Source organism: Eublepharis macularius, chromosome 5, assembly GCF_028583425.1.
Source record: "Eublepharis macularius isolate TG4126 chromosome 5, MPM_Emac_v1.0, whole genome shotgun sequence".
NCBI classification, from domain to species: Eukaryota; Metazoa; Chordata; class Lepidosauria; order Squamata; family Eublepharidae; genus Eublepharis; species Eublepharis macularius.
Genome location: NC_072794.1, coordinates 144776803 through 144796015, shown reverse-complemented (window position 1 = coordinate 144796015; position 19213 = coordinate 144776803). Strand labels below are relative to the sequence as shown.

At 43.3% G+C, this 19213-nt stretch overlaps 1 protein-coding gene across 1 annotated transcript in view; it reads left to right on the top strand.

Annotated features, from left to right (window-relative positions):
* The first annotated feature begins 524 nt into the window (after nt 1-524).
* The window catches only part of LOC129331237 (thyrotropin-releasing hormone receptor-like), a 35133-nt gene continuing 16444 nt past the window's right edge, over nt 525-19213 (top strand). Inside the window, exon 1 of the mRNA XM_054981665.1 lies at nt 525-1334. Coding sequence (XP_054837640.1) covers nt 525-1334 — 810 coding nt within the window. The remainder of the gene's footprint in view (nt 1335-19213) is intronic.

The window sequence follows — 19213 nt, the reverse complement described above, 5'->3', positions numbered from 1 at the left end:
GGGCAGAGTCCGAATGACATATGGGGCGGGGGGGGGGGCTGTGCGAGGCGTCACTCCTCGAGAGGAGCCTGCCGAGCCTGTTGCCGCAAGAGGATGTTGCGGCTCAAACGTTCTTGGATGCCCTCTCGTTCTAGGTGGGGCGGGACACGGGCAAGCTGCTTTGGGGGAGGCGAAATGTGCCCTGCATGCGCTCCGGGGCTGATTGTTATGAGGAACCAATCTCAATAATCTTCACCGCAATCCTGCAAAGTAGCTCAGTGTTGTCGTGCCCATATGTATGTTTGGGGGAGAGAGTTGAGGCTGAGCCTAAAGTCATTCAATGCATTTGTAGCCAAGTGGCGATTTGAATGTAAGCTTCCACCCAGCCCTCTTTGCTTCCAGACCACACTAGTACTGATCCTACCCAATATTTTTTCCTCTTTTTGTGACCCAGGAGGCTACCTGTTGAACATCCTATTGGGTAGGAAAGCCCAGCCAGCTGCATTCATCCTCTGGATCAAGAAAGCAGACCTGAGGATCCAGCAATGGAGAACCAGTCTTGGGACTTCTTTGGGACTCCGGTGGGCAATGTGAGCACCAACCAGACTTTGCTGGGCAGCATGCCCCGTTTGCCCCTGGAGATGCAGGTGGTCACCATCCTGCTGGTGCTGCTGATCTGCGGCGTGGGCATTGCAGGCAACGTCATGGTAGTGCTGGTGGTTCTTCGCACCAAGCACATGGTGACCCCCACCAACTGCTACCTGGTCAGCCTGGCTGTGGCCGATCTGATTGTGCTGCTGGCAGCGGGACTGCCTAACATCTCGGAAGTGGTGGCCTCTTGGGTGTATGGCTATGCAGGATGCCTGTGCATCACCTACCTGCAGTATCTGGGTATCAACATCTCAGCATGCTCCATCACCGCCTTCACAGTGGAGCGCTACATTGCTATCTGCCACTCCATCAAAGCACAGCTGCTGTGTACCGTGGCCCGAGCCAAGCGCATCATCGCCTGCGTGTGGTTCTTCACTTCTCTCTATTGCCTCATGTGGTTCTTCCTTGTGGACACCTCGCAAGTTATTTTTGCCGATGGTGTGCAAGTCATCTGTGGCTACCGTGTCTCCAGAAACCTCTACATGCCGATCTACTTCTTGGACTTCACCATCTTCTACGTCATCCCCCTCGGCTTGGCCACTGTCCTGTATGGCCTGATCGCACGCATCCTCTTCATGAACCCGCTGCCTGCCACTCCACAGCACACTGGCAGGCTGAGCAAACATGGCGGTTCCATCAGCATCTCCAGCTCCATGAAGCTCTCCTGCCGAGGAAACAAGGGTGCTCTGAGCTCCAGGAAACAGGTCCTCTTTGCTCCTTTTTACGGCTGGTTCAAGGGACAAGCACATAATCAAATTCGGGTGGGGAATGTGGGCATCCTAGGGGTGCATCATGCGTGTGAACACAGGTTTTATGCTTGTGGGGGAAACCTAGAGAAAGCCCACAGTATTTTTGCCCTTGAGGCTGAAATGCCAAATGATTCTCTTCCCGAAGTTGGTAATGCCAGCACCAGGCAGCTATCAGAGCAAGCCCTGCCATAAGAAAGGGTGAAACAGCCCATTTCAGGCAGCAGATACATTACTTATGATGATTCAACATTTCCTGCTTGAGTTGAACTGCTGCATTTTCCCACGTGATATGACCGGCCCTGGTAGGGGGAGGAAGGAGAGTAGCCAGTAGGGGGCACTGTCTTTGCACAGGGGCACGAAAGGACACTGCTTAAGAAGGCAGTACAGGCAGCATGCAAAATTTTATTCTATTTTATAGATACTCTGTTTTTCCTCTGTGGGCTTAGCAGGAGTAGTCCGGGGATGGTTTGATTCTGAATGCATTTGCAGCACTTTGATGTAGATAAAAGGGAGAAACATTATTTAGGGGCATGAATGGAAGGCTGGGGAGGAAAAAAGCCAACAAAATCCAGGTATTTGAGGAACTCTTGCTCTGAATGGGCTGGCATATGAATGTTACAATGTTTGAAGCAACAGTTGGTAGTGTGGATGAATGGAAGAGCAAATATGGGGCATTTGGAGTCTGCTTTGAATGCCAGGATTCAGCTGTTAAAAAAAGAGAGAGCAGGAATTTTGAAAGTGCGTGCCTCTGAACATGGGTCCAGAGGAGTTAGCCATGTTAGTCCTTAGTTGCAAAATAGTAAAGAGTCCAGTAGCACCTTTAAGTCTAACCAACTTTATCGTAGCATAAGCTTTCAAGAACTACAGCTCTCTTCGTCAGATGCAACATGTACAGCATAACACTGCAATCCTAAGAAATCAGTGGGCTTAGACTGGAGTAACTCTTCTTAGGATTGTGCTGTGAATTTCTCTCACTGCCGAATGACCACTGCCACTCCTATGCAACTGGGCAGGAAGAGGATTTTCAGAATGCAATTTCTGGATAAACTTAAGCCCTTCAGAAGGAAAACGATGATAATCTTATATAATATCCCATGCCAACAAGGTAGGATGATTAAAATACAACGATTGTTATCACAACATCCCTGTAAGGTAGATCGTCATTGTTATCCCTATATGGCAAATTGTAAGAGGTCAGGGATGGGGAAGGAGACTGAAGCAGAAAGATCCTGGTTTGTAGTGAGCAGAAGAAAGATTTTGATTGGGAACTTGCTGATTCACAGCCCCAGTCTAACTGCTGTGCTAAATCTGTGCGGTGGAAAACTGAGAGAAGGTGGGGGGGGGGAGGAAATCAGAAGGCAGCTCCTGTGTCTAGACCTCTTTAAAGAACATTTTAAAATTGCAATAACTATCAAGATTTTTTTTTTAAGTTTTGAGGAAACATCACACAATCCTTTTAAAAACTTGGAAAATGGAGAAGGTTCATTTCAAAAGAGAACAAGAGAAAACTGATTAGGGTTTTTGAAAAGAAAGTCAGGAGTTGTCCAGAGAAGACATGATGTAGACATGGCACCTCTGGTTTCTTTGTGGTTCCTTTGAACCCTGTTCTGTGGAGACTGAAAGATACCTGCTTGGGATGCTCTTAAGTATAAGGAGATTTTCAGGTGGAGATTAATTTAAATGATCCAGTTCTGTGACTCCAGAAAAATTCTGATTCCAGATTTCTTCTCAACTCCATTCCCACCCCATATTTTCATTAAACATGGCCAAAAAACCTGTAGAATGTCTGGATATTTGAGAAGGAACCTTGGGTTTTTTCCTGCTTACCATCGATGAGGGAAAGATAAAGTGTGCATGTGAACAAAGACGACTTGTGTTGCACAGTCTATAGTGTAATGGTTAATTAACTGCCTGATTAGGAGTGATTTTAGATTGCATGATGCTAACCAGATTGGTTGCCTCTCCAAACCGAGATCAGGTTTAATTAATTCCTCTAATTTAAGATCATTTACCTTAACTCTGAGGGTAAGGGGGGACTTAATCAGACAGCTTCCCATTGCATCTGAAGGGCCTTTCTGCACAATCTGTTTATTTGTTGCTTATTTGTATGCTGCCTTCCCAGCTTTTCCCAAGGCTATGCTTCTGTTATCACATTCACCAAATAAAGGGCATTGCTTTGCATTTGTGAAGATAAGGATATGAGAACTGCCTTGCTGAATTAGGAGAAGGCCCATGTAGAAGAAGAATATCCCCCAACAATGGCCAGTCGTGTATCTTTGGAAGCTCACAAGGGGATGAGAGCAGCATACGTCTTCCCTTATTGTCCGTTCCCAGGATCTGTTTCTCAAAAGTAGACTGCCTTTGAACATGGAAGTTTCTCTCTGGCTAATAGACGTCTGATTGACTTAGCCTTTTATTCATTCGTTTGATTCTTTCTTAAAAAGCCATCTAAGGCCATTTGCACGCTACTCACCTTCAATCAGAACGTTGTGAAAAAACCACGGAAAATAGCATTTTCTCGCATGAGTTTTGTGCAACATCGTGCAAAACTCGCGTGAGAAAACGCTATCTTCTGGGTTTTGTTTGCAACATTCCGCAGCATTCCAATTGAAGGTGAGTAGTGTGGAAATGGCCTAATTCTAGTAGCTCTAGCACCAGTGAGTTCCACAGGCTGGGCATTGATCCTCCTTCTGCGCATTGAACTTTCTGCCAATTAATTTCCATTGAGTATCTCATTATGAGACCCAGAAAAGATGCATTTCTCTTTGTGTGAACTCCTCACACTGTTTGCAGTGTTATCTTTCTAAACTCTCTTTTATCTCCCGGCCAAAGAGTCAGTCTTTCCTCATCAATTGCATGTTCCAGCCCTTTGATCATTTTAGATGTCATTATCTATATCATTCCTAGATTTCTGATATTCTTCTGGAGATCAAACAGTGTTGTCTGACTCCCAAAGAGTACATTCCCTTGCTTGCTGCTGATTGCAGGATAGAACGTTGTGTGGTTTTCTTGGGCATCCATTGGCTGGTTTCTTTATTTCAATGATGGTGTAATCAAGTAGGAACAACATGGTTTCCCCAGATCAACTACATCATTTTGCAAATCCTCTTATAATTTTTATTTTTTATTATTATTTTTTTAAAAATACAATTAAATGCTGTCTGCCCCTTGGCTGCTCAACTTCATTATTTCACAAAGAACCTATTTGGTCTTTGAGGTACTACTGGACCCAAATCTTGCTGTCCTACTACAGACCGAAATGGCCACCCACTGGAATTAGTGAATAAAGTGCCTCTTCTTAGAGTGTTTTAATACCATGTCATACAGCAGCAAGACTTCGTGCTGCTACATCAGCAAATTCCCACTATCTTGTTGAGTTCTTAACAAAATAGTTTAAGGCAGCATGCTCCCCTACCTTTTGATACAAGCTTCTGTCTAAATTCTGGGGAAAAGACAGGGGAGAGAGCAGTAGCTAGGCTTTCCCTCCTTCCAGCGCAAACATTTCTCTTTCTATCTGTTGTGCATGGATGTAATATAGCGGGGTTTTAATTGAAAAGAGGCTTGCGGCAGTGTCATGAATTTTTCATTCAGTGGAACGAATCCATCCATGCCCCTAGGAATGGCAGTAATTCCCATGCTTATCCAGTAGGGGGAGGTCTTTTCCTTTCTCTTGGCATCTTGGTCCTAATGTCAGACTAGGGAAGCTGAACAAATGCAAGTATGTTCTTTGGAAAAGAAGCAAAGAAAAATAGTGAAAAGAACAAGTGGAGGACCTGCAAGGACTTGTGGGGAGGGGGCTTATTTCTCCATCCCCCACAATTTATTCCTTTCATTCCCTGGGAGCCCCCATAGCCTCTCCTCTTTTCCTGCTTCCCTTCCCACCCACCAGCCAACCTAACTTTATCTACCTCCCCTCCCTGTTTTCAGCTATCCCTCTTTTCCTCCCTGGGAAACCTCTGTCCAAGCCTACACTTCCCAGAAGCCCACCAGTGGAGGGCAATCTCCAGGGGGTTTGGCCTATTGTCCGCTGATCACTGGCAAACTCACCAGAGATGGCCCACCACAGGCAGGCAACACAGGGGAAGCATGCACCGGGTGTGTTTCCATCTAGGCGGAACTACTTCACTTCCGGAAGCGATGTCATCGTGCCGGCCATGACTGTGCTGCCATGCTTCACTGGGGTCAATTTTGTCCCCAAATGGGTCAAAATTAGCCTATGCAAAGTGCAGGAGTATGCCCATGGCCAGCATGATGTCACTTCCTGGAAGTGACGTTATTGCACCTCTCCGGGAGCGTGCATGCAAGGAGAATAAGAAAGGTAAGTCCCGAGTCCCGTCCTGCTGGAAGGAACCTGGGAATCCTAATGATGCCAGCTGAGCCAGGCCAGGCCAAGTTGTGCAGTGGGGAACATGGAAGGGCTTATGGAGGGTGCTTTACATTCCCCTGTACCCCCAGTATTTCCTTTCCCCCTCTTCCTGGCAGCCCTATCCTCACTTTTGTCTGCTTCCTTGTCTTCCTCCCACTCACCAGCCAACCTACCTTTTATTTGCCCCCCAGCTATATTTATTATTTATTTACTTCATTATATCCCACCTTTCTCCACAATGGAGGCCCAAAGCATTTCCATCATTCTCTTCCATTTTATCCTCACAACAACCCTGTGTATGTGACTAGCCCAAAGTCACCCTGTGAGCTTCCACAGCTGAGTGGGGATTCAAACGTGGGTCTCCCAGATCCTAGTCCAAAACTCTAACCACTACATCACACCGGCTTTCAGGAGGTGGCTGCTGTTGAGAAGTAGCAAGCAGCTGAGCCTGAATAAGTTATGCAAGTCACATGGTGCCAAGTCACCTGGTGGTTGCTGCTACGCTTGGCCCCATAAGTCCTTCAAAGGCCAAAACAGCCTTGGGGCCCTGCCCCCTCCCCAACCTGTTACTGGAAGAAATGAGGCCTAAAGCCTGGCAATACTGGTGTGGTTTCCTAACAATGGCTGCTGTGGAGTACCTCTTCCCACTGCCAGAAAGGTGATTACACCTGGATCCCACCCCTGCAAGGGATTCCACATTCATTCCTATGTAAAGTAGCAGTTCTGCATGCCCAAATAGAAGCTTATTTGAAGCTGCCTCTTAGGGCTCAATTAAACATTACATGTGATCAGAATTGGGTTGGAGAGACCCTGTCACCTCTGCAGGAGTATACTGCATACCCTGCAGCTATGGACAAGTTTACATCGGGACCACACAGCGTAGCATCCAGACAAGAATAAAAGAACATGAAAGACACTGCAGACTTGGCCAGCCTGAAAAATCAGCAGAGGCTGAACATAGCCTAACTCAAACAGGGCACAGTATCTTATTCCAGGACACTAAAATACTGGACAACACATCCAACTACTTTGTCAGATTGCACAGGGAGCCCATTGAAATTCATAAGCATAAGCACAATTTCAACAGGAAAGAAGAGAGTTTAAGAATGAATAGGGCATGGTTTCCAGTCCTGAAAAACACCAGACTAACAAAGTACCCCACATCTTACAATAGCCCTACAGATAAGATTAGCATATCAACCACCAATCCATATGCAAAAGAACCTCCTCAAGATACAGTGAAGCTTCCCCCCATTAGCATTCCACACCCTGGGAAAATCTTACAGGATGACTCAGCCCAAACCCACCTTCCTAAGTGTTACACCTCTGAAGATGCCAGTCACAGCTGCTGGCAAAACGTCAGGAACTACAATGGCAAGACCACGGCCATACAGCCCGGAAAATCTACGACGACTAATGCATTTTTAATCTGTGTGAATGAATTTGTAAAGAATTCGTTTGCAAATATTCTCAGTCATCTACACTGACATGTTAAGAACCAACTAATTAATTGTTCAAAAGACAGCCAATTAGTTTCAAAGATTTTGCCATCTGACAGCCTTGTCGTTTTAGGTGTTTTGTTATCCCCTAGGCACGATCTGTTCAAATCTCTATGGTCCTGAAGACATTTGTACACTAAAAATGTGAGTCTTAAGCCTGATTAATTATCATAGGTCCCATGAGTTGGAGCCAGGAAAGTGTAGTTTTCTATGTAATGGCTAGAGCCTCTCTAGCTTGCATGATTTTTTCTCTCTCCTACAATCTTATTCCTCCGCTGTGATGCATATCACTTCTCCTTTTGCTTTGTATTAATGGAAAACGAGGAAAAAATTTACAAAAACAGTTTTTTACTTCTTTGGCAAAAAACCACACCTACATAGAAGGTCTAGTGAGGGAGGGGGGCAGTCTGAAATTTTCAGTTAAAAAAAATCTGCTTTAATGTTGAAGGCACAATTTGAGCTTTCTAGTTGTAGCATTATTTAAGTCTTTGTAGCACCTATGTAGAATTTAGAATTTGTTTTAAAACAATGAGCAGCTGGCCCTTTCATAGAATATGGGAATTCAGGAGCACCTAATGAAGTTCATGGGCAATAGAATTAGGGGAGCCAAAAGAAAGTACTTCTTCATTCAGTTAGTAATTAAATTATGAAATATGCTGGCAGTGGACGTAGTGATGATTACTGTGATGGAATGCACTTTAAAGTTTTTCTAAGTGCAGTAATCAGAGAATTGAAAGAGAAAGGGTTAACAATTGCTTGGAATGAGAGCTTGTTTGACAGGCTGCTTCCTCCTCTCTGATTGGCCAGGTGAGAACCAGTCTTCAGGCTGACAGTTGGTTGTTGACAGGATTTTGTTTTCAGGGGAGTGTGTGAGAAAGTCTAACAGGGAAGGTCAGACAGGTTCCCCTCTGGATTGAAAGAAAAGGAATCTTTTGCCTTAACTGTAACATCATTGTCCTGAGGAAGAATTCTAGTTAAGAACTCCAAGTATAAGAGTCAGCACAAGATGAAACCTGTTTACACCGCCACGAGAGAACTGGGAGTGTATGTTGGCAAGAGTGATAGGGTTGAAACTAGTGTCAAGCCAAAAGCAGAGGATTATATCTTCTTAGGAGAAGAAGATTAATTCCTGTCCAGTTTCTAAAGGAGATTTGGCTCAGAGGAAGATCCTGGGTCTATTGTGAAGGGAAAACAGTTTTAAACTAACTCCAGGAAACCTGAATTGTCAAAGGGAACTCTGTGAAGAAACATTGTTGCTGTAACTAAAGAATTAAGTAAAACACTTCTCACTATTAAGAACCAAGAACGTAAGAAACTAGCTTCAAGAAAAATATTTTGCCTATTATAATCTGTACTATCAACAACTTCTACCTTAGTACTTTCATTCCCTGGCTATACTTATTCCATCCCTGCCTATTCAATAAAGTTGTTCTTTCCTTTTGAACGTTACACAGTCCCCAATACCATTTCTAACACAAAGGAAGAGGGCTCCTGCTTTTCCTCCATCAAGTTTCTGGGCTGGGCTAAAAAGCTAAAACTATAACTGCTTATTAGGGTGGGACAAACAGACTTTCAAATCATAAATAGAGACACACTACTTGGGGCTGCTCAGCCAAAGCAAACAAACTTAAATTTTGGTGGGAAAATCTGCCTCATAGTGAGGGAGTGAAGGGGAGTCTGTCATAGTTACATGCATAGATGGCTTTAAAAGGGGATTAGACAGAATCATGGAGGATAGGTCCATCAGTAGCTACTAATGTGATGGCTAGAGGGAACTTCTATTTTCTAAATATCAGTCTGGGAGGCAATATTACGGAAATGCCTTTTGCTCTGTGGCTTATTTGTTAGTCTTCCAGGGCAACGGGTTGACTGCTGTATGAAACAGATTGCTTCACTATATGAACCACTGGCTTGAACAAGCAGGGCTTTTCTTAGGAAGCTGAAATAATAATACTTTACCTGGTGATCCACAACTTACTTTGGTTCACATATTTATGTAAGTACATTGGAGCTACTTTAAGGGCCGCTGAAGCTGACAGCAGTCAGTTGTCTTTACTACAAATCCACCAGCTTGCTTTGCTTGTGATCAGTGACTGAGCTTCCTCACAGCACTTGCCCTATAGAACACTGCAAAGCATTTTTAAAGTTTCATATTGTTATATAGGGAAACTGAGACCAGACAAGTGGCTCAAACCAGCAAACAAGAGCAGCACCTTGGACAGCATCCGAGGACTTAGAACAGAGTTGAGGAGCAGGTGGGTTAAGTTGCTGGCATGGAGGAGAAACACAATATATAAAGGAAATATAAACTCAGAGGCAAAAATCAATCTCTCTTTGTTGCAAGAATGAACGGGGGGCTTTCAAGGTGGAGGGATGAGCAGGGGGACGCCTTTCAAATGCAGGTCAAGCTTCAGTGCCCTGGGTCTGACGGCCAGAGCCGTCTGTTTGAGAAGATTTCACGGAACAAAGGTCAGTGGAAGTAAACCTTCCTTCACTGTTCCCTTTCCAGGCAGAGACCAAGTCCCAAGGCAACCTGCTAAAGGCTTTGGAATAAGGATTAGCGGGAAGAAAATTTTTAGCCCAGCTGGTATAACAGTTGTTAAGTGTATAAAAAGAGTAGGCTTTTTTGTTTTTAGTGAAGAAATGTTTCATGATAAACATTTCCCAAGCTGCAAAGGCATCTGAAAGATGCCATGAGTACTCAATAGACTGAACAGGTTTTTAAAAGCATAACGGTATTGGTAATTATGAGAGGAAGGAAATTGCACCAGCAAAATATTAACCCAGCTGCAGAGTTTTTAAGGATAACAGCCCTGCTCATTTTGTAAGATGACCACCTTACACCTAAAATATGCAGGTAATTCTAGTTTAAAAGGAAGTATTGTTCCACAGAGCTATATAAGGTTGTGACTAAGTGGGGAAGAGAGAAGACAATACATTTTGGCAGATTAGAGATTCACGTAATGCTTCTCTGTACACATTTATTGATTTAAAGCAAAAAGGTACTCTTTTTTCACAAACATGACATTTTCCTTTTAATTTTTCCTTTTTCAGTTCTAAGAGTCTGTTTTTTTTAAATCACTCTTATGACTTATTTATTGCAGTGCGTTATACTATGTATACACTTTGATTGTTAATTGCACTTTATTACATTGTTTTATGTTCCCGTCTTCCTCAAGGGATAGGAAGTCTTGGATTTACGGGTTAGTTATTCTGGTGAGAAAAGAACGCAAGAAGCTTGCAGTGCTTTTTAAAATACTCATTTGCCAGTATTCATGTTGAGCAGAGGAATCAGGCCAGCACATAGTCAGGAATTATCACAGCACTGGACCTGCCCTCCCTTGCCCCAGACATGCATGAACGAGCAGCAGAATATCCTTGCAGTTTCCCAAGGCTGCTACTTGTTGGTCAAAAGCCGTGGGGCCTGCCTGTATGTTTCCCAATGGTGGCTCAAGGGATGTTTTCTGGAGTACCATTCTGGCAGGTATACCCGGGCCTGATTTGGTTTGAGATGCTGGAATGCAGGGGGAAGGGGAGTTTCCCCCCCTGGCTTTTCCCTGTGCTTGTTTCTCATCCAGAAACTGGGGAGCTGCTTCTTTCCTCACTGGGGAAAACATAAATGTGTACCCTATCAGTACACAGGGATCCCTCCACAGTGCAAATAGAGGCTCCCTGGGAATTATTAAAAGCACCCTGAGCTTGTAGAGAGGAAGTGCACGTCAGTGCAACATTGCACATTGCACACCTGCCACTAAAAACAAATTATGATAGGAATGCGCATTCAGAATATATCCAAGCCAAAATAAAACCCATCATTTGGAGGCCAGGGCCGTTTCCACACGGTTTACCTGAAGCCGGGCCATGCTGCAACGTTGCAGATCGTGCCGGGGAAAACGTGAAATATCGCGTTTTCTTGCGTGAGTTTTGCGCGACGTCACACAAAACTCGTGCGAGAAAACACGATATTTCGCGTTTTCCCCGGCACAATCTGCAACGTTGCGTCATGGCCCGGCTTCAGGTAAGCCATGTGGAAACGGCCCAGGTCTTATAGAAAATAATAGTCCCTTACAATTTAAACAGCATGTGCACTGCTAAACAGCTGTTTGTCAGGGTACACTTTCTTATTCTCCCTCTTCCACCCCCTGCTCCTGCTGCCTCAGGAGGAGGATACACCAAAAACAGTGGTCCTGAAATTCTGGGATCCAAAAAATGTACCTGAAATGAAATCCTGAACCAGTAACTACATCCATGGAAATTTGGGATAGTGAAAAGTATGCCTTCCCTGAAAAGAAATTAATATAAATTTTTTTGAAGTGCACACCCCTAAATCACGCCCAGGGACTGGAGCTAAAGTGTCACTGCCCATTGATATGCAAAAAGAAATGAGTGTATAGTTTTGCTACTTCTCTGCTATCATCACACAGTCTTGCACCCCATAAAAAAAAATCAAATTTCAACAACAGATAAGAAGTAACTTATTTATTTGTTTTTATTGCATTTATTTATACTCCGCCTTTCTCCCCAGTAGGGACCAAAGCAACTCACATTATCTCCTCCCCTCCATTTTATTCTCATGACACCCCTGTCAGGTAGGCGTGGCTGAGAGGGTGCGAGTGGCCCAAGGTTACCCAGTGAGCTTCCATGGCAGACTGGGGGTTTGACCCCGGGTTTTCCAGATTATAGCCCAGCACTCTAGCCACTACACCACACTAGCGCCTTGACCACAAGTCAGTGTTTTCCAAATTATCAGGCTTCCTGACTTGAATGGGAGGCACACATTATTCTTGCATCCATAAAGGTGTATATTTTTTAAGATTCAGAAATACAAACCATCAGAAGAATCTGTGTTTCTTTGTGGAGTCATGGATCTGGGATTTCTTCCTTAGAGGGCAGGTAATTCTGCCTCTTGTCTGTGTTGGTAATGATTGAATGATCTGACAATGCGGCAGAATGACCCAAACAGACGATTATTAGGATGCTAGAGAATTGACTCATTCAGAGATGCACTGGGAAGCCTCCTCTATGTATGACTTTGGCCTCACAGGTTTGTCCTCAATACATCCAATGTCCTCTCTTCATTGTCTTCCTTTGCCTGGTCCACCATTATCTCTCCCATCCTTCTAACCTTTAGTGGGCCATTACAGAGGAACTGTAAGTAATATACAGAAGAACATAACCTCCAGATTACAGAAATTAAAAAAAAACACATTGCATTTAACATAGATTGTGTATTATTCTAGAATTTCCAAATTGCCAATGTATAGTGTCATAATATCATGCCTCCAGTGTTGATGCTGGATGGGACAGTGGTGGGCTGGGCAGGGGAAGACGGTGAGGAAAGGAAATTGGATTTAATTGAGGTACTGAATATAATCCAGCCATTATTGCACAGCATGAGATATGCTCCTAGACCCTCAGAAAAAAGCACATAATCAGTCTAGTACATTTTAATCCTCTGTTCCTCTGAGGAGCTCAGGTTGGTGCATGCAGTTCTCCCTTTTCCATTTCATCCACACAACATCCCTGTGAATTAGGTCAGTCGGTGAGAATGACTAACCCAGGATCAACTGCTCTGTTGCATTGCAGAGCAGTGGGTTGAACTCACGTCTCCCAGATCCTAGTCCAAAACTTTAAGCACTACCTTGTACTGACTCTGTAACATACTTCAAATGCGTGTGTGGAACAGTCTTTGCTGGTGGAATGGTACTGGGGCATATTAATATGCCCAGGTTATAAACCACACATTGAAAACCTTTTTGGACATAGGATTAAAAAGAAGACCATTCTCTATAAAGAGAGGACAGATTTGTCATTCCAGATAGACACAAATCAGCCATTCTGCTACAGGTTACAGCTCTCTGCAGACCTCTGCTTATCATGTTGGAGAGATGACCAGCATTCTCGTACAAATGAGATGTCATGAGGAGGCAGATGAAACCACCATTAAAATGCTCAGCCTTTTCCAGAGGAATAGGAACCCCCCCAAAGTCCCATAATCTTCTAACCCTTCATAACTGCAATGGTCTAATTTGCATTTTACTCTGTAAATGAGAAGGTCTACAAAATAGCGAAACTGGGATCAATAATACATCCAGAAATCCTGGCACAGTGCACCACAAGCTGTTTTAACAGTGCACTGCAAAGCTCTTCAAGTTTCCACGGGGTTAAAATGAGAAATGCTTATGTCCATCTAAACTGAAAAGGAAAGGCATTACTATCCAAATCTAATTACTTAAGGGAGAAAAACGAAACCCTGGTTGTGAGGTTAGCCAGTCTAATAAAAGAGGGTCATTAAAAACCACAGTGCTCCAAGTTCTGGCTTTCCACTTCTCATCATAAAATAAGAGACTGCAAATGATTTTCATAACAGTCATTAGTGACAATTTAGAACTCCGACGTCGAGGCTTCTGTGGTCGTTTTAGTGATCACAGCTTAATTATATCTAGTTCTTTTGTTAACCAGGCACTTGAAAGGCCGCATCTGTCTGGAATCTACAAGATGAAAAGGCAACATGGATCAATGTGAATGACAAGAAATTTTGCTTTTAAAAAAATTTCCCTAGACAACATGCTCTGTACAATATTCCACAATCCCTTAATTCTGGTATAAGGTGTTGAGCCTCCAAGTGTGGACAAATGTGGGCTAGGGGATCTTAATGTGTGAATATAGAAGGTATGCCTAAGCAGGTCTACTCAAAAGTAAGCCCCATTTTATTCTGTGAGTCTTACTCCCAAGGAAGTTTGCTTATCATTACAGCTATAATGAGGAGCCCTTCTAAGCCCACTGAAGTAGAAATTTGTGCATAGCTTATATATCTGTAGGGCACTTCCTTATTGTTCTTCCATAATTAATTTGTATCTTTTGATCGTTTGTTACTGGGGACCCAGATGTCTTTCCCAAGGAGAGAACTTTTGTGGTGGGAAAATTTATGTAAGGTGGTGTGATACTGGGACTAAGAGACAGAGTCACAAACCAGGAGGGATCCAATCTGATTTTTGATCTCCAGAAACTCACTAAGTGACTACAAAAGCCACAGTCTCTCAGCTTAACTCCTTCCATCTGCACAATGGAGTATGAGTCATCATGACTAAGTACCTAGGGATGCTCAAGTGCAGGATTGTATGGGTAGTCCTCAATTTATGTGCAGGCTGTTCTTGCTCAGTGCATGTGAATGCCGCTTTCACAGGAGCTCCCTTTGTGTGACTGCATCTGCAAATTATTCTGAAGGGGAAAGCGCCAATTCAGCTCTGTTTTTGCTGCAAGAACAAGTACTGTAGGCTCCTTTGAATTGCCAATTTGCATTTCTTTAAGGTATGAGAAAGTGTCAAGGTCTGCATTTCAATGAACAGATGTTGGGGAACTGGGATACTTTTAGCAGTTGAGGAGGAACTGATTTCAAACATGTATTCACGTGGAGCAAATTAAAGTGTAGCTGTGTGAACAAGAGCATGGAAAGTTGGAGGGGGGCCATGTGAAATAAAGTTCACCCTAGGTACTTAGTAACATGTAGAGAGACTATTTGTTAATCTACCACTGAAGGTTGTTGTAAGAATTATGCAAAAATGTGTATAAAGGGAACATTTGAAAGTTTAATTTGTTTATAACAAAACCTTTAATCACTTTTGATTGACCAAAGATTTAGCCCGGGATCAGTAAATCTTATTTTGATTACGTGGTTGGTTTACTGTAGTCCACTCTGATTTAATGATGCCCTAGTAGAGAAACTGCAGCCAGTTCAGAACGCAGCTGCTCAGTTAGTGTCAGGATGGAGCTAGCCAATGGGAACATATCTTGCCTATCTTAAAACAGCTACATTGGCTGCTGGTTTGTTTCCAACTCAAGATGCTGATTATGACTTTTAAAGCCCTTCATGGCCTGGGGCCGACATATCTAAAGGGCTACCTCCTTCCATATATCCCTGTGTGCCAAATATGGTCCTCACGCTACTGCTTACTGGTGGTTCCTAAATTGAAGGTAGCCTGCCTGGCGTGAACCAGAGCCTTTGTGTTTTGCAATGCAGCTCCCACTTTGTCAAACAGGGATTTTATTTTGTTGGTTTTAATTGTGATTTTGTTGGTTTTCAATTGTGATTTGTAAGCTACCATGAGCTTCAAGGAAAGGTGGGATCTTAATATTTAAATAAATTTTTTAAATTGTTAACAGAAATTTTTTAATTGTGAATTTTTGGCATACAGATTTCAAGAACCCATTTTGGTTCTGCTATGATATATTGGAGGTTTTTTTAAAAAAGCCCTTCCAATTCTATCTTTATATGAATGACTTTGCTGGGGCACTATCAGTGGTGAATTTTCATGTTCCTGTTCAAGCTGTCAGTCAGATCCTGGTTTTACTTTATGTAGAAAATGCTATTCTGTTATCCAGATCACCGGTTAGGGCTGCCAACCGTGGGTTGTGAAATTCCAGGTGATTTGGGGGTGGAACCTGGGGAAGGTGGGGTTTGGGGAAAGGAGAGAGCTCAGTTGGGTATACTGCCATAGAGTCCACCTTTCAAAGCAGCCGTTTCCTCCAGGGAAACTGATCTGTCATCTGGAGATCAGTTATAATCCCTGGTGGTTGACAGCCCTATCACCAGTGGGTCTGCATAAGTGGCTAAAAGTGTTTCAGAATTATTGTATTGATGAGAGTTTGGTAATTAATTGTTGTGAACAACCTAAAATTATGATTTTTTTTCAAGATTGTCTTGGATTAAGTAGTTGTCTTGGAAGCTAAACCATCAGCCAATTGATCAGGTGTCCCAGTTTCACTATCTAGGCACTCTTTATCAAGCTTCCCTCTTATAGGGAGCTCATAAAGAGTGCACCCTCCTCTTTCCAGTCAGTTCCTCAGCAGCTATTTGTCCTTTCTTTTTTCTTCTGGGGGCCAGTTTGTTCCTGCAGTGATGCAAGTCTTCAGGGCTAAAGTGTTGTCACAGCTTTTATATGGGGTGGCTGTTTGGCTTACTGGAGTTGATTGCTCTATTGATCAATCCTTTGAAACTTTCTTTTGGAAAATTAATAGAGTTCCCTGTTGCCTAGCCTCTGTGTTTCTCCAATTTGAACTGAGTCTTGAATCAATGGAATGCCGAGCTTTGAAGTTAGCTTTTCACCGTGTCTGAAGGTTCTGTTTTCCAGGGGAGCTTCTGGTTTCCTTTGTTTTTGATATTTTGGGTCGCTGTGTTTCACATTGATGACTCAATCTCGAATCTAAACTCAATATTATGAGACTGTCCCCTCCATTTCCATTATTCATGTATCAAATGACCATCTCTAAATATTGGAGGGCTCTTATTTTGGCTAGGTTAAATGCTTTCCCCTTTGCTGTTTTGCTGGGTAGATTTCAAGGAGTAACTTACTCTGATGGAACATGTCCTTGTGGATCTGGTGCAATTGACATGCTGGCTCATGCCTTCTTTGATTGCATGCTGGTGGACCCTTTGAGATCTCAGGGTTCAGCCAATGATTGCTTCTGGTGCTTCTTCTGCTTCCCTGGCTTTTTTGCTAACTAATGCTGATTTTGGCATAACACTGGCTGTAGCAAAAATGTTTTGGTTACAGTGGCTTCAATGCGAGGGTGGAATTAGAGATGGTCTTAGTGCAATTTATGTTGTCCAAGACCATTGGATCATTGAAATAAATTATTTGAAATAAATTAGGATTATTTGAAAAAAGTCAGGAGGATTAGGAGAATCAAAAAAAGAAAATGTTTAAGATGGGCTTTTCCTTCCAACAGTGGGTGACACCTTTGGAAAAAAAATCTCTGTTATCCTTTTGGCAATATGCAAATATATAGAACAGTCAGTTTCAGCTAGGTAGATACGTTGCAGTAGAAGAGCAAGATTCAGGTCCAGTCGCACCTTAAAGACCAACTAGATTTCCAGGGCATGAGCTTTTGAGAGTCAAAGCTCCCTTCATCAGCTCATACCATGGAAATCTAGTTGGTCTTTAAGGTGCGACTGGACCCGAATCTTGCGTAACTTCAGTCAGTCATTCTATTAATTGGTTAAAAGGCTGGTAGTGAATTAATTAGCCACTTTCTAACCCCAAAGTGTTGCAATTGGTCATGCAGTTACGCAGAGAATCTGAGAACTTATTCTTTACTTGAGCTATAAGTCACTCAAGCCATGACAGGGTAAGAAGCTCTGCAGAAGCAAAAGAAACCTTACTGAGATGCAGTACCACCACCTGGCCATCTTCAGGGGTGGCACTGAAGCACAGCAGAGAGAAGGACAGCAACTTCCCTCCACTGAGAAGCTATCACGGAGAGTAAAGCACCTCTGACCTAGACTCAACTGCTGATGTCCCTAGATATCTTGCAATAATGTATTTTTCCCTATGCACAAATTGCACCATTTTGTCACTGGGAGCATATGATTCTTCCTCTAGCTAGGCTTGGGGGTTTCTCTTCCAAGGGCTGAGTAATTATGCAAGTGTCTCTGGATAGCACTTGGCAGATCATTATCAATGAGCATGAAAGTCCTCCTCTCCCTTTATAAAAAAGTGTCATTTATTTATTTATGGCTTCCGAGATGGCTCACTCCCCAGCTCTGCTCCTCCAGTGTGGCACCCCACCTTTGAAGATGTACATTGTGTTTGCCCTTCTCCCATCTTCTGCAAACCTCCTCTTGTTTGCCAAGACAATGACGCAATTCTCATTACAGCGGACAGAAAGGAAAGGGCAGCCTGTGGGGTTACTTGCCCTAAGCTCTTCTTAAAAAAAAACAGCCAAAGGTCTGCTTAAGAATTTTTGTGGAAAATGCCATAGAAAACTTTCCTTTAAGAAGCTGACTTTTCACTCATACGCTTTGATGTTTTGCTGAAGATTGAATATCATTACGTAGGAGGCTTTAGATGTGAGAGGGTAATTGAAGGCATGAACGGCAAGGCACAGGAAAGCGTCTCTCTCAAATGCCAGATGCAGCTTGTTTAGCGACAGAACAACCAGAAGACACATAAATGCTGAAGAGCAATTATAGAGTAGCTGATCATGGGGCTCCATGGTTGGTGCCAATGGGACAATGTAGGAACAATATGTTCTTGGTAGCATAATAACGCTAATCGGAAACAACAACATTGCCAGAGAAACCCCCTAAGAAGCCTTTCACACAACGTGCACACTCTTGGCTTGCTGTGTCGACTTAAATAACGTCACCAAGATGCATCCTGTACTTCTACGTGCCGCCACAGTAGCATATATGGCTGTGGTTGGCCCATCTCAAACATAAAGCCCCCAAAGCAACACAAAAAAGGAAATTAAAATGTTCAAGAAATTGTCAGCTCTCCCACAGGATGAAAGAAATTTTAATTTAAAAAAAATGGCTCAGGATGGATACAGGAAACTTAGAAAATTATAAAAGATATGGGACACAACTGCCATCATAACAAAACCTGGTGTCTGTGTTTGTGTGTGTCTGAGAGACCGAGACTGAGACCCAGTGGGCATCAAGTGACAGTGGGGTGGATCCAACCTTCTTCCAATTAGACTTTCTCTGGCCTGAGGAACCTTCCTCCAATGGAAGTGCCCATTATGTTGGAGGAAGACTCCTTAGATCAGAGGCAGGCTACAAATGTGAGAAACAAGAACAGGTGGAGTATAAATAACAACAACATTCGATTTATATACCACCCTTCAGGACAACTTAATGACATATTCAGAGTGGTTTACAAAGTGTGTTATTATTATCCTCATGAAAATCATCCTGTGAGGTGGGTGAGGCTGAGAGGACTCTGAGAAGCTGTGACTGACCCAAGCTGGCTTCAAACAGAGGAGTGGGGAATCAAACCTGGCTCTCCAGGTTAGAGTCCTGCCGCTCTTAAATAAATGAGTGAATGAATAAACTTTGCTCTGTGGAGTGCTAGGATAGGGATAGGATCAACCCCAGCAGGTAGGAAATTAGGAGTAGGTAGGAGAGCCAGTGTGATGTAGTGGTTAGTGTCAGAATAGTATCTGGGAGACCTGGGTTTGAATCCCCA